Consider the following 16,339-nt stretch of genomic DNA (forward strand, 5'->3'; position numbering starts at 1 on the left):
TATGCATGATGGAATGAGACTCTTCTGAGTGACAGCCAGTGAAAAGAGGCAATGGGCACAACCTGAAATATGAGCATACAGGAAACTATTATAGGAAAACTTTTCTCTCCTCTGATTTCTTTTTTCCTCATTAAATGAACACTGGAATGGGTTGTCCAGACAGGCTGGGGAATGTGCATCCCCGAGATATTCACAGCCTGACTGAAAAAGGCCTTGAGTAACCTGCTCTAGTCTACCTTTTTCTGAGCAGGGGAATTGGACAAGACCATCTCCAGAGGTGCTGTCTGACCACAACTATTCTGTGATCCTATAGTTAAATATAGTTCTATCCACTGGATATATTTATATTTGACAAGGACTTTTTAGTCTCAGTACCAGTTCCAAGGAATCTTGAGAGCTTTTCAGTATGCCTAGTTCTGCCTCACCAAATATTACTGTTATCTTGACTCCTAAGATATTCCTTGGGGTTCTAAGTAGCACTTTGAAATGATGTGTTACAACATAACAAATTTCCTGCCTCTCAAAAACATAAAAACTCCAAACCAAGAAAAATCAAATTTTACAGAAACATTTTAGACCTGAAGTACCAGTATCAGAAACATAATCCCTATGTACAGTAAATACCTCTATCTATAGTGACACAGAGATGTACATCCCACCAGTAAAAGCATGTAAAATTCCAGTATAAACAGTACACAAATAATTCAGGCGTTTACTGTACAAAAGTGAACAGTTTAAATCATTCCAGAACAGGGAAGGGATAACTTTCACATAAATAAAAAATGTGTAAAGTATGACTCCTTGGTCTGGACAAGGGACAAGTTGGAAAAGACAAATTCATCATATTTCCAGAGTGGCCTGGGGAGCACAGAAAGGAAGAGACTGTTCCTAACTTTTTAAAATACAAGAGCTAGGCACCATGAGATCAAGCTTATAGGAGCCAGATTCAAAAGACAGAATAGGAGGTGGTTTTTTCACACAACAGATGGTAGATTCACAGAACGCTTTGCCAAAAAAAAAATTGTTTGGATGGTAAAATTTTACATGGAATGAAGGGGATATTTGACAAGTATTTGGAAGAGATCTGTCACAGGTTACTACACAGACAAACCTTATCAGCTTCAGGCAGTCCCCCAGCTGATACACATTGGCCAAGAGTGTATTAGAAGAAGGGTGGTGGATAATCATGTGCTTCATGTTTATTCTTCCCTCCACTTCTACTTTGGTCAAGTACCCAAGATGGGATAGTAGGATAACCGAGGAGTCTTGGTCTAAACCAGCAGAGTGCAGCTGATCCAATAAAGCAATGCTAAGATTTACCTTGCTGAAGTAATACCTGACCCTACCCTACCATTCAAATGGCTCCAAAGAGAGACCTTTATCTTAGCTGCAATCCAATTGCTTGTCACATTGGTAAATACCATTCACCTGTGCTATTAATGACTGCAGCACACATACTTACTTGAGAAGCACAAAAGCAATTTATCACTGCTTGGGTAAAATGAATGACAATAGCGCAAAAGAAGGATACATCAGACCCACTGTATCAGTTAACTAAAGACAGTATTTTCAACTTGGTCTTCTTGTCACAAACATCCAGTTTTCCAACACACAGAATGTCAGAAAGCTCCTTTGTTCAAACAAAAAGTCCCTGATTAACTGGTACCTACTGCACTGAGTGCAACTCGGTTGTTGGTGCAACTTACTGCTGTGAAAACAGGGAAGGGAGAGAAACACTTGGGAACACTTTCTATTACATAGTCCATCTTATTGGTCATTTGTTCAAGTTGTAATAGAACAGATGTAGTATAGTTGAAGTGAATTATATAAAAACTTGGCAGGCACATGCCAAATGAAAATGAGACAACAGAAAATTTTCTGACTGTAGGAAAAAAAAAGTTATTTTGCTGCTGCAATTGCAAGTAGGCATTCCAAAGAAGGACAACTAGAAAAGTCTCAACAGCTGTCAGAATAGCTACCATTTTGAAAATTGCTTAAATGCACCAAAATTTCCAAATTATCCTAAAACTGGTTTAAATTCACCCTACATTAGTTACCTATAGGAGTTAGCAATTCATTAAGAGAATGTTACCAGAAATAACTTCCAAGGAATGGGAATGGTTCTGGATCTTAGACTCAAGAATAAACCAAAATCACCATTTACTGTTACAACCATTGATGACCTTTGTGCTTATACAGACATAAAGGTTCCCAGTGATTCTGACAGCGGATTTGGGCTACATGTTGCAGTATTTTTTCTACACATGTATGTCACAACTTTGATGGAGCAACCTTGGAAATGAACCACTTGGATGTACCAAGAAAAATAAAATCCACCTATTTTGTTCTCTTTAATGTTTCTCCAGAACTGAGAACACTCTCCTCATGGTGGGGAAAGGTATGAGTTCAAATTGATCCTATGTTTTTGTCAGGCAAGGATGGGAATTCCTTCTGGTGGTTCAAGAGACAGGTTTTAATTTATGTATTTGAAGAGTTTCTTTTTCAACAGCATATTTTGGTTTATAAAAGCATGAAAAATGCCCTCTGTACCAGAGAGGGCCCCAAGAATGCAAGTTCTTTCCATATGGAAAGTGATACCATACTAGTTGAGAAGATTGTACCAGCAACCTGGATGCAACAGTTCAGGTCATATTTCAAAAACAAGAAGTCTAAGGGACCCAAATTAGAAAAGCAATGATTACATGCATATTATTTTTAAAAAATAATAGAAATATATATTAAATATCTATTATCCCACAGTAAATCTGACTCTTTCACTGTTACTTAGAAAAACTTTAGCTATGTTCTTTCAAGTGCATTAAAATAAACCAATTTTGATTCTACCTATTTTGTATTCAGGGAAATAATTACACCTCCAAGCACCCTTGTGTGGTTCCAGCCTTTCATATGGTTTACTCTATTCAGAGTTTCACAAAAATCAAATTCTTACACTAGGAAAACAGAATATTAAAAATACTAATAGAAGTTATTTTTAAAAAGTTAACCAGTTGTATTTCTTTTTTTTCTGCAGTTTTTCCTGACCCCTCCTTTCTTTCTCTGTGCACTACTTCTTTGGTGTCTACAAACAGTCTTCCTTCTCTCTCTCAGTAGCTAATATGCATTGTAATTACTGTAGATATAATAATGCTGTTATGAAAAGCTGACAAGCACTTTTATTTGAAAATGCTAAATTACTAGAAGGCTTGGACATATATTTCACTTCACTTTTAACCTAAGGTATGTTAGGTGGTAGATGGAAAACCTACCTTTGGTTTCTATAGTTACATTCAATATGTCACCTAAATTAAAATCCAACACAAACACACCCTTTCATTTTTCACTTTCTTATTCTGCTTCAATCAAGTTGTAAAACTACCTACTTTCTAAAAACCCATCTCAGTATCACTGAGAAGATAGTTTTGCCTTTCATCTAAATGGATTACTTTGCTGATCCTTTTTGTTTAGTTTTAAGACTAAGTGTTAAACTTTAACATCACTATCATCATAAAAGCCTTCAATTGGCAGTCTACCTACAACAATAAAATTCTGTGGCTTCTAAGGAAGAGAAATATCATGTGAACTTCAAGCTCACAACCTAACAGCATTAGAGATGAAGTGCCTGTAACTCCAAGACTGGAAAAAGAAGCCAAAGTTTCTACATAAGACTGTGAAATCTGATCTCTGAATTATTGCTGCTCTCTTTCCCAACTCATCAAACATCTTTTCCCTGAAATCAGTGAGCAAAGATGCTTGGATACTCTGAGGATCATAAAATTTAGGACCACTTACACGAAGATAAACAATATCTAATACATTTTTCTGCCTTTACTTAGATGAATGTGTCACCAGTTGGCTGGTGATGAGCTTTGGTTCCATAGCCCCCACACAAAACTAATTCTTTACCTTCTGTTCCAATGCAAGCCGGTACTTCTGTTCTACCCTTTTGCATTTGTTGTACCAACTGTTTTCATCTGTGATGAAAGGAGGACCAATGTTCTCTGGAGTACTGCCTTCACTGCCGCTACTGCCCAGCGTTCTTAGCTCTTCTTCATCACTGCTGATGCTGTCAGAACTGAAGAATCATATTTATTAGCCAAGTCAAATCTCTACTTATAAGAATGCAAGTTCTGGTTGAAACTGAAGCATCACATTTCTTAAAAAGCTCTGCAAACCAAAAAAAATTGAAATGTTGGGATATGATAGATCACTAAACACAACTTGTATTTCAAGCTTTTGTTTCCATAGCTGCCTAAAAAATGGGTGAAAATTTGCTTGTCATCTTAGTTAAGTCAGACAACTGTATGTGGGCTACTCTCCTGAAGTTCAAAGAGTAACTGCATTACAATATGCTATCTAAGGAAGTGATGACTTAACCTCTTCTTCACAAATTCAGGGCATAGAGTAGTATCTAAAAATAAATTTTGTTTCTAAAAAAAATTTAAAAAAAATAAAAAGCAGAAAACCAAAAAAGTGGTCGTCATTATGTTAAATCAAGATAAACTTAAATAAGCATGTATCCCTATGTTCATAGCAAAGATCATGTGCCTGTTACTTCACAGAATGCATCTTCCTACATAGTAAGTAGACTCATTGTTAAAATAACTTCATATCATCCAGAATCAATCCATGCTAGAGAATGCAGACATCTGTCTCAAAGACAAGAATTAATTTTAGTCTAGAGAAGACAGAGGGATCTCATCAATGCCTATAAATATCTCAAAGGTGGGTGCCAAGAGGGTGGTGCCAGGCTCTTTTCAGTGGTGCCCAGAGACAGGATAAGGAGCAATGGCCATAAACCAAAACACACGAAGTTCCACCTCAACATGAAGTAGAACTTCTTTACACTGAAGGTGGCAGAGCACTGTTGCAGGCCACTCAGGGAGGTTGTGGAGTGTCCCTCTCTGGGGACATTCAAAACCTACCTGGACACATTCCTGCTCCAGGTGTCACCTGCTCCAGGTGACTCTGTCTTGGCAGGGGCTTGGACTGGATGATCTTCAGAGGGGCCTTCCAATCCTAACAATTCTGTGATTCTGACTTATCCCAGTACCTGTTTGAAAATCTTCCCTTACAACTATATTTCCCACTACACTAACGGAATTTGCTAGGTGTTTTTAACTAGCCATGTCCACAACCCCACAATCCAGCCATGATACAAACTGAATCGCAGTTTGTCACTAACATGTAACCTAGTAAGAACTTCAAGAGAATAACTAGGATGTTTCATGTTCAGTTGTACACCTTCAAGAGTATTCCTAACTGCTTCTCTCATTTTGGTAAACCTAACAATAGAAAACATACCATAAATTTCCATGCTTTTTGGTGATGCCAAATTGCTACTTGATTTATTAGATAGTGAGAATTCTTTTTATTACTAATCATAAGGCTGAGCAGAGGAGCAAAATCCAGCTAGAAAGTCCGTTTACATAGCCACTGGTCATGACTTTCTGTTATGTGCTAATAGCTTATATTACCTATGTCATATCTTACATTTACCTGGGTATATATAATTTTTATTTACAAAAGAACTACTTTTAATTTTATGGCTACACAGAAGAGGTCTAAGAGAAAGGACAGCTTGGTCTGGTGATCATGAAAGGAGATACAGCATCTGTTTCCTGCTGAACTTAATTCTGAACCAAGGAAACAAAGTTAGCATGACTCACATTTGATGAGTCATGTAACAATTCCAACAGTCTGGAAGAGCAAGGTAGCTGAGTGTACAGGTTTGTACTCAGAGATAAATATCATTCTGCATATGAAATGAAAAGTAAGAAGCCCAATAAAAAGTAAAATTTTGCCAATGAAATAAAAATTTAAAATGCAGAGTAAAGCTAAAAATACCTTTGGGTGAACTTCAAGTACGGTGTATAATCTATGACAGCTGGATAGCTTCCATCCAATCCCTCACCCTTGAGACAAAAACTGATAAAACAGAGGAACAGTGATAAGTTCATTACAAGAAAATTATATGGCAGTGACAGTTGAATATTACCAACCTGAAACTTCATTTTTCATAATTTTTTCATGTTATAAACCCTAATTTTTAAACATTTGCTTTTATTCTGAAAAATACAGAGAGATGTCAAGAGAGTAACAGGAAAGTTAACTGAAGCAACAAAAACAGAAGAATTATGGACGAGCTTGGAATTTTCCACATTTAACATCATTTAAAGGGTTTGCAGAGTGCTTATGTAACCATTCTACTAAGTAAAAAATAATTTACTCAAAAATATTTCAGGGTCTTTCTCCTTTCAGACACTTACAGGTGCTGGGCTGCAGGAAACTGAGGAATATAAATGAACCTAACTTTTGGAAAATGTTCTTAAAAGGCTGTAGCTTTATAAAGCTTTCATTTACACTGTATTCTTTTTTGTACTGGATATAAATTCTTGCATTTTGACCATATTTAATTATCACAGAAGTAACAAAATTATCATGCTTCCACAAGGCTCATATTCCTCACTCCTCCCATCTCTATTACTGAAAAATAGATTCTAGTAAGTCCCAGCTTTTGCTAACTGAATTGCAAAGTGCCATTTTTGACAATGCAGTAAATTAAGTGCTATTTGGGAAGTACATTTAAAGGGTTTTTGGATTTTATTCCCAAAGAAATGAATACCAAAGAAAACAAAAAAGCACCCCTGCAAGACCACAATTATCTAATTCCATATTGCTGTGAGGGGAGAAAAAAAAATCAAATTATGTTCTCACACAAGCTCTCTCATCTCCAGCCCAAAGTCTTTCTTACAGCTCCACATAGATAAGGTAGTCAGTATTTAGAAGAGACACTGAACTGAAAAAAAAATCTCATATGTAACATGCTATGGCTTCTCAGCCATTCAAATCACAATACTATGATGGCTCTGCCCAGTGGGGCCAAGCAATAGTACAAGGGGCAAAGGGCAGAAACTGATGCACAGGAAGTTCCACCTGAGTATGAGGAAGAACTTCTTTACTGTGCAGGTGACCACACACAGGAACAGATTGTCCAGAGAGGTTGTGAATTCCCCCTCACTGGAGATAGTCAAGAATCATCTGGACACAATCCTAGAGCCATGTGCTCTAGGATAACCCTACATGAGTAGGGTGTCTGGATCAGATAACCCACTGTGGTCCCTACCAACCTGAACATTCTGTGATATGTGGCACAATAAAAACGCTCCTGTTCCCATTTTGCACAGAAAATTCCTAGACTCTTAAAAGCTCATTGACAAAATTTACATGTCTTCAAGAGCCAATCATTACTCTGAATACCATTAAGAGATTCCTTTATATTAGAAATCAGAGAACAAAGAAAGAACAAGTACAGTCATACAAGTAAGCTCTCATACCCTAGTTTGTGCCACTGAGGCTTTTGTGAGACAAACAGTCGATGATTATTTATGAGAGGATTTACATACTGCAGACCTAATCTTGCAATGCTTATTCATGTATAGCTGTAGTCCTTCCAAGTACAAGGCTAATACAGAAGCAGTTTAATTTCAGATTATGTAATGCTTAAACTAATAAAATCTGGTAAGATTTGAATTTTGCTGTACACAAGGCTAGCACTCTTATCATCCTGCAGCACACTTCTATTCTTCCAGAACATATGTTAAGGATGTAGTTAAGCCAATCTAATGACAAAATGCAGGGGAAAAAAGCTATCCTGTGTTTTCAATCTCTCCCTTCCCATTGTTTCCCTTTTTTAAAAATGAAACAGGACACTCCCCTCCTTACAGTGGTATAGGCACTTATCTGACTCCATGATGGTTCAGGAGCCATCAAGACCTGCATTTTTAGGTTGTTTTCTCTTTTTTTTTTCTTTCCCCACCCAGTTGCAGCTCCACAGGCAGCTGAACTAAATGCTCTTTACCACCAGAAAGGGCAAGCATTGCTCATTCCTATTTGTTCCTTTTCTTCTCTAATCCTTACGCTCCCATCATCTCTGCCACTAAAAGGGATGCTTCTGTGAACTAGCTAACTACAAAAGAACTATCCATCTTTTCAATGGGTATGTTTTGTCATTCACAGAAGGGTCCAACAAGCCTGGCATAGAGGTACATAAACAGGAGTAAATCTCCGAAGGGCCTTTTGGCAATGGTCAATGACTCAGTGCATGCAGCAAGGCTACTGTTCTGTTTTCTGCCAGTTTACCTCCTATCTTGGTTTGTGACAAGCACTAATGCTACTGCAAGGCAAATACTAACAGTGAATTGACAGAAGAATGGAGAACAGCATTATCAATCTCCTTTTCCTTCTGCTGGATTATGAAACTCTCCGCCAGTGGCTCTGCCTGAGGCTAAATTGGCCCAACCCCACGTATTAACAAGGTTTTGCATCAGCCAGGTTCGATCATTTTACAGGCACTGTCTGTAATCTTTACACATTGTTGATGGGGCTTTTTTAAGATATATACACATATATAGACACACCACATTGGGTTTCTTTCTTACCTAGGGTGTGCTTGCACCTTTGTTACCTCAAAACACAGAATTAATCATATGGGAAAGCCCACAAAAACCTGGCTAGAAATTGCAAAGGTCAATTAACATAAGCAGTTCAGCTGCAGGTAATTATAACATAAATTGATATTAAATGGTCATTTGTAGGTTAAGTTTTTAAAATTTAGAAGTGATTAAGTTAAAGATTACCTTCTACATATGCAGTTACAAGGCTGTCCTTGAGTACCAGGGCATAACCAAGTACTTAACTGCACAGTTTTCCTTACAATTTAAAAAGAACTTTAAAAGATTTCATGTCTATAAGCTTCATTTAGTAGGTTTGAAATATCTTCTGCAATTATACTTCTGATTGCTTTTAGGATTTTGATACCTGAAAAAACTACCACATAATCATGCAGTTATATAAAAGCATAACTTTGTTCTTATCTAGAAAAGCCATTCAAGATCTCTCTCCTTCTTTCTTCGCCTCAACTTAAGTTTTGTCTTTCAAACTACCATGGGAATTTAGGAATATTTTCCATAATACATTGATTTATAAGTACTTTTCCTAAGTATTTTGTTAAGAATCATGCAAATACAGTACCTGAAATCAATTGCATTGAGTCCCAACAGCATACCAGCAAGCATATTTGCTTCTTCACCAAGAACAATTGCTCCATCTTCATAAAACCTCCTTCAATAAAAAAAGAAAATTAGTTCAGCTAATACCACTTTCTCTCAAATAATAATGTTTTTCATATTTAACAGAAAACTGAAGAAATCCAGTTTAAACAAAACAATTCATGAACCCCAGAGGCATTCATATTTCATTTCAAATATAGCAAACTAATAGACTGAATAGCACAAAACACCACAATCTTAAAGCACAGAAGAGTTTAGACGCAAGCAAAAAGAATTTTCATTAGTCCTATGAAATAGGAGAACAGGATGGATAAATGCAAAGAAAATTATGGAGGTATGTTATACTTTACCTCTAAAAGGAAGAATTTGTGTCACGTACATAAGGAAATAATGATTCCATCACATGAAAAGAAGTTCTCTCTCACAATTATACTTTTAAAGTTCAACATTCAATTTTCATTCTTAGTAGTTGATCATTAAAAAAAATATTTTCACAAATCAGCTATTTTTCAGGTAGTTTACCTTTTCTTAAAATATTGCATGCTGGGAAGATGCATGCTGAAAGGTCACCAGAATTTACCTGAGAATTACATGTGACAAGAGGGAAACCAAGAAGTGTTCAGTACCAAAGGCAAGGTTGAAATGTCACTTACTAAGAACTGAGATGTACAGTTCACCTTTACATTCTAGCAACGGATGAGTGCAAGAAGGCACCGGATTACTGGATACAACCTATATTTCAGACAAATACAGCAATACTGCCCTATCAAAAGCTCCATCTGCTTTAAGAACTGCATGAAAGCTTCTGGATTATTCAGAGAGAGCTCCAGTTGGTGCATAGTGAACATCCAGAAAAGACATGTTTTGTGGCACAGCTTCAGAAATTGAATTGTGCTCTAACACATGCTGTGAGAAGTCCCACTTTTGCAGTTTTGTAACAGACAGCCATTTGCTATAAGGAGATGAGTTGTCCAAGATCTTGGATGTTCTCAGTAGAAAGAAGAAATCTGTAAGACCTCCTCTCAGGAGACTAATCTAAGAGAATTAGAGATAGAATCTAAGAGATTACAGTCCTGATACTGAGGCTAGAAAGTACAAACTCAGCTCTCTACTCTCTGACTTCAGGAAGGGCACTCGGAGGCTAAACCAGCCACTGGCTGAGTCAGAATGCTGAGCTAGATGGACCCCTCTGTCTGATTCAGCACAGTGACTCTTGTTTGTGAACAAACAGCAGTGCCCCCAGTACATGCACATTACCATCCATTTCACTGGCATTTGTAAAATCACTGCCAGGTACCAATCTGCACTCTGTTCTTGTAAAATAGTGCATAGGAAGAAATCACACAGAAAGGACACGGCACACCTTCAATGGTGAGATGCAGAAGTTAGCCTGGCAGTGCCAGTGTTACTTTAGACAGCTGCAGTAATCCAGCCAAAACAACAGTCCCCTCAGAAAACCCACAAATCTTCATTCAGTGCTATACACTTGACATCTCACAACACAAAAGTCTGCTCTAACTTAAGTGTCTGACCAATTCTTTAGAAAAATAATTGTGTCCATGCTTAATCCAACCCCTTCTCCAAGTGTAATATGCACATCCAGCGCTAAGAATGGGCTGCCTCATTAAAGTACTAATTTTACTAACTAAACACAACAGTAAGGTTTAAAAAGAGCTATCAGCATCACAGATAATCTCATATTCTACATACACATCTGTAACACAAGAAATTTCTATTTTATACAAATAATTATTAAATATGGATACAGCAAAATATATAATTTAAAATGCTAAATAAATGATGCAAAGCATCACCCAAAAAATTAGGTCAGTTATTAGGTATCTGAAATCCTACATGGGAAAAGAAAATATGTCCATTGTTGCTAGTGGCTTTGAAATCAACACAACCAAAACCTGAAAGCGTAATTTTTATTTCCATTAGATGTATTTAAAATATTACTTCAAAAGAAACTTTGCACTTACTATGTTTGGAATGCAAGAGAGGTTGTTTCCAAAAGCTATACCACTGAAAGAACATTCAAATATATTAAACATTAACATGTTCAAATAAATGAATTTGAAACAGCTAATCAAATAAGACCATTGTTATCCACTAAAAAAACTACACTACCAGAACAGGGACAAAGAATGTACTACTTAACTACATAGTTTGTGACCCTACTTTTCTTCATGTCCCCCTCAAAAACCCATGTGACTTTTTAGTTTGAGGCAGCATGAGTAAATCTTTTGCAGATTTTCTTTGGATTATGTGCTTCTTGTCTACTATGAATGCAAGCAAAACTGGGTGAAATAAGAGAACAGGTTTTGAAACTGCAATGAAATGGGATGTTTACCTAGTTGTGTTTCAAAGTCAGCTTAATACTGGCAAAATATATGGAAATCTCTGGACAAATAGTATTAAAACAATACTCTAAATAAACAGAAGTCCTTACAGAGAAAATTCTTACTGTTTTAAAAGCCCATTCAGTATATCTAAACTTTCAGAGCGCTGAAGTACCACATGTTACAGATTCACTTGTATTCACACAACTTCATCAGAAGTCTTTTAAGATGTACTTGTTACAAGATAAAATATCATCTAATAATCACATTATCTAAAACCAGCCCAAAACTGCCAGTCTTTTCTATCAAAAAGCATATTCTTGTCCCTGTTTTATCATTAGAAGTTACAACAAAAATCTGATACACATTTTTCTTATTCTATCAAGAATACTAGCTATGCCTGATCCTTAATTCTGCTATTCTAGATTTCTCATGAGGTTCCTGGAAGTCTCTTTCTTTTTTCTTCTGAAAAAGTTACTATAAATTTTTTTTTTTTACTGAGTCCTTATGCTTTCTATTAAGCATATCTAATTTTGAAAGGAGTCTATCCTTACTACACCACAATTTCATATTTAATTCCTGCTTTAGAGAGGTTTTCTTCACTTCTGACTTTTCAAGAATTCCAGGCTTGTTTCCACATTTTTAAAATCACAAAAATATTTTCAATTTTGCAGTTTTACCCATGCAAAAACCAATTGATACCAACTCTAGATATCCTTTACTAGGTTACAGGTCTTTGTTTTATTAATGCCATCCTTTACTATACAAATCAAGTATTCACTTCCAAACATAAGCCCCTCACTTAAAATTTACTAAAATATTGCAAAAATAAAATTCTTATAGACCTGGTTGTTTTGAAGTCTCTCAGAGCTGTGGAAATGTATTCAGACAAATGTTTTTCCATAAGTGCTACTCTGATCCATGCTCGACCCTGCAAGACAAAACAGGTATCAAATATTTAAGCATTATAGAAAGAAACAGTTTTATAGTCTGAAAACTAATACCATTGGTTTACCTGAGTAAATGACAGATTAACAAAACTACCACTAAACAGAAATGGTTGCTAGGATGCACTTCATTATAGCAATAATGAAAATAGAAAATCCATTCTTAGAAGGACACAAAGTCTACTGTAAAGTAAAGTTCTCCAAAATTTTAAGGAGGGGGTAGACGGATTTTTACTTGTATGATGCCATGAAGATTTTTTGCCTTTTCTTTTATACCCCTTTTATATACCTTTTTACAGCTTTTTGTAGTCTTAGTGCTTTTTGGCCTACATTCTTATATTTATTTGTCAAGCTAGGAGACTAAACATCTTAGAAGCCTCGTAGTTAGGGATCAGAAAGCCCCAGACACCAAGGTCCTCTCCAGAACACATTTTGTAAACTAAGACAGAACCATCCAGGGGAAGGTTCCTTGGGGAGGGGGGGGCTCACTCGAGCCTCCCACTGGGGAATTTTTGATAGATAATGCTAATTAGTAAGACCTATAATGATATACCAGATCTTTTGTGGGTGTGCATTGTAGTGTGCACTGGGGTGCATTCCATCTGGATGTAGTGCACCTAAGGATCCTTAAAATAAATACTGAAGTAAAACCCCTTTTTCCCTTCTAACCATGTTTGATTCTTGATTTTAAGACCAGGAAAAGGCATCAGTATGCTCCAGCCTTTTGAAATGCTCATGTATGTGGGAGGCAGAAGATCAGGGGCAGAGAGCTTTTCACTTTAAAGTCAGTGGTATTGGAAGTATCCAGTTGGTTCCACTGTAAAGCAATAGTAACTTCCCTCAAAGTGATTCTGTGTTCATTCAAATATTTGTGGGATTTATATAAAAAAATGAGTTGTGCAATGTTTTTTCCCCTTAGTAACAACATCATTATAGAAGGAGCACATAAAATACAGACACAAAATCAAATCCAAGAGGCCTAAATCTTGAAGAGTCCAAAAGCAAAACTTCACTCGAACAGTTCCATAAAAAACAGCAATAACTTTAAAAACCCTTAGGAAAGCATGTTGTGCTGTGTTTGCAGGTCTAGTGCACAGGATTGTAGTTTACAAGGGGGAGACATGGCTGCCACAGTTATGATTGTCTGTTTGAGAACACCAAGTCTTGTAACCCATATAAACTTACAAACAGTTATATAAGTAGTAAAATGTCTTTATGCTTAATATATTTAGTGCTTATTGGCATATCACTACAGACATTCTACCAGAACCAGTAGTAGACTATAATCCTACTTCAGGGTGACCTAACTGTGGCCTTCCAGCACCTCTAGGGAGCCAATAAGAAAGATGGAGAGAGACTTTTTACAAGAGCATGTAGTGACAGGACAAGGGGGAGTAGCTTCAAGCTAGAAGAGAGTAGGAAGATGTCTCTGCACATGGCAAGGGAGTTGGAACTAGATGGTCTTCAAGATCCCTTCCAACCCAAACCATTCCAAGATTCTATGAAATACTAAATAAAATTGCTTTCATAAATATCAATAGCACAGCAAAAAAGTTAACATAGAGTGCACTAAAATTAAAAGGACATTTACCTGGATAGCTGCCCTTATGTTGCATTTATTTAGAACATGACTGAAACCATCGAACTGATGATGCTGCTTAGCTTTGGACTAAAGCCTACACACCTCCAGTGAAAGCAGAGCCAACTAGCACAGGCAAACCCCTTGCTGACAGCTTCCAGGCTGAGGAGGACACTTATTTGGACCATCAGTTAAACTGATGGGTATTTGTGTCAACATGCTCTCCATCTTTTCAGATCCAGACATACAAAATACTCCCCTAAAAAAGTGAACGCCATTCTCCACACTCACTGCACAAATTAGGTTCTCTGTCTACTATTTGGCATGAAGTATTTGACAGAATAAAAGAAAGTTTTAATTTATTTAGAAGAATATTTCAGAAAATAACCTTGCATCTTATTATCTACTGAATTTAAATATTCATATCTATTAAAATCTCAGAATTCAGAAAGACCTTTAAAATAAATCTTAAGAGCTGATCACACCTATTCTATTAGTGCATAAATTCTATATGAAGTAAAATTATTAGAAAGGGAAGGAAAAAAATCACCCCATTTCTACAGTTTTAGTATTTCTTACGCATGTCCACAAGAACTTAATTTCCCTTAACATACTGTGTTTTCAAAAAATTATGTAAGGTAAAAAATGTGAGGACAATCATTTTATAATATAACACAATCCCTGAATAGAGATTTTTTTCTACTGAGTAACAAATTTTAAAGGAAACACATTCCGATTTAAAAGTGGAGTGTTTTAAAAGCAAGTATTTCCTAGGAACATACAAAAAAAATATTTCAAACAATGAAAAAATATGTAGAGTAAGCTAAGTACTACGGGTTTTTTTCAGGTACAGAAATGTCACAGCAATGTAATAAAAAAGTCACTTTAGCCTTTCTCTTCCCTACCTTAGCTCTAGAAGAACCGACATTCTCCATGTTCTCAATACTGCAGATGCAATTGTGAGAGACTTTTCGGCAAGCTACGCGAATGTAGTCCCAGAAACTACGAGGACTTTCATAGCCGAACCAGGTGATCTGACCTTAAATCAAAATACAAGATACACAAAGACTTATGAACCTCCTTCTCTGCTTATCGGAAATAAACGTAATTAAATACTCCCCAATATGCTGCCTTTACTGAAAGGATTTTATACAAACAAGTCCATGAATTCCTACTGAAAACTGACAGATGTAAAAAAACTTGCATTATGCAGGTCACCTTGGTTTGAAAGTGATGCACAAAGAGAAGTTTGGGGCTTTGTATATTTACGTGTGTTTTCTTGGGTTCTTTCTTGTCATTATGATAAAATAATACTCAAGAGTCCTTCACAGAACTCTTCAATCACAACAGAGCATAAACTTGTGACTTAAATATATGAGGCAAGAAGTATTTACACTATTTCTATAGGTAGTAGATACATTTCACTAATACAGTCGAGAGAGTTTTGTTCTTTAAAAAAATTATATAAGTAAAAATATAAAATACCACTTTGCTGTGGTAGTGTTATCTTTATTTTAGGAGCAGACTGGAATTTTTCAGAATGTGCTTTCATTTGAAGAGAAGCTGATGCATAAACAAAAAAGTTTCGCAGTCCCAATTCCTTTTGAATATACAGAGTATTCCTTCAGAAGCTGAGCGAAATTAATTGAGCAGATCATTACCCCTTCTGGAACTACAACCAAAATCCTTCACATTTTTTCCAGTTTGGAATGTATTGATTGCACTTAGAAAATGAAAGGCAAACCTACATAGCACTTGCAACATCTTCACAGAAAATAAATTTTATCAGAGGAACAACAGTTCAACCCCATTTTTCAGAGTGAACAGCACACTCTTCTCACTTTGGACATACCTGCAAACAGGTATGGAACAAGAATGGTTAACATTGCCCACTGGTGACTGCCAGCATTGCTGGCAAAACCTTGTCTCCATATAAAATGAGATCTTATTTTTAAGCTAATTTTATCTCACTTCAAGTCTTGAGTTGCACTTATGAAGCTTTACTAACATATCAGAAAGACTTCTAACTCTTTTTCTGTAGAAAGCTTAGATTTCAAGAAAGAATATACTACAGTGATACTACAAATCATACATACTGAAAATAAAATCCAAAAAATGCATTTTTATCTGACATGACCAGACTTAGCTTCAAGCACAGCCAAAGTAGTGTCAAAGATCTGTCCCCTGGGATCTGAAGAAATTCAAGTGGCAGGTTCTTCTTCCCCTAGAGGATGCATGTAACTTGACATTGTGGTCCATCTGCTTACTTCACCACAGATATATTTATTAAATTCAAAGCATGATAGAAGACTTAAAAAAACAAAAACAAAAAAAACCCCAAAACAAAAACAACACAAAAAAACCAACACCAAGCAGGAAGAATTAATATATAATACCCAATAT

General features: G+C 36.2%; 1 protein-coding gene across 2 annotated transcripts in view; it reads right to left on the reverse strand.

Moving 5' to 3' along the window:
• RUNDC3B (RUN domain containing 3B) overlaps positions 1 to 16,339 on the reverse strand; it is a 50,366-nt gene that overhangs the window by 20,289 nt on the left and 13,738 nt on the right. For both annotated transcript variants that reach the window (XM_042044431.1, XM_042044432.1), the window contains exons 3-7: positions 14,842 to 14,975; positions 12,256 to 12,341; positions 9,031 to 9,120; positions 5,845 to 5,925; positions 3,904 to 4,072 (exon numbers count right to left, since the gene is read on the reverse strand). In XM_042044431.1, the coding sequence (XP_041900365.1) occupies positions 3,904 to 4,072; positions 5,845 to 5,925; positions 9,031 to 9,120; positions 12,256 to 12,341; positions 14,842 to 14,975 (560 nt within the window). The remainder of the gene's footprint in view (positions 1 to 3,903; positions 4,073 to 5,844; positions 5,926 to 9,030; positions 9,121 to 12,255; positions 12,342 to 14,841; positions 14,976 to 16,339) is intronic.

This window comes from Corvus kubaryi, unplaced genomic scaffold, assembly GCF_017639235.1.
Source record: "Corvus kubaryi isolate FWS band 111438036 unplaced genomic scaffold, C.kubaryi_AGA036_p1.0 37398, whole genome shotgun sequence".
NCBI classification, from domain to species: Eukaryota; Metazoa; Chordata; class Aves; order Passeriformes; family Corvidae; genus Corvus; species Corvus kubaryi.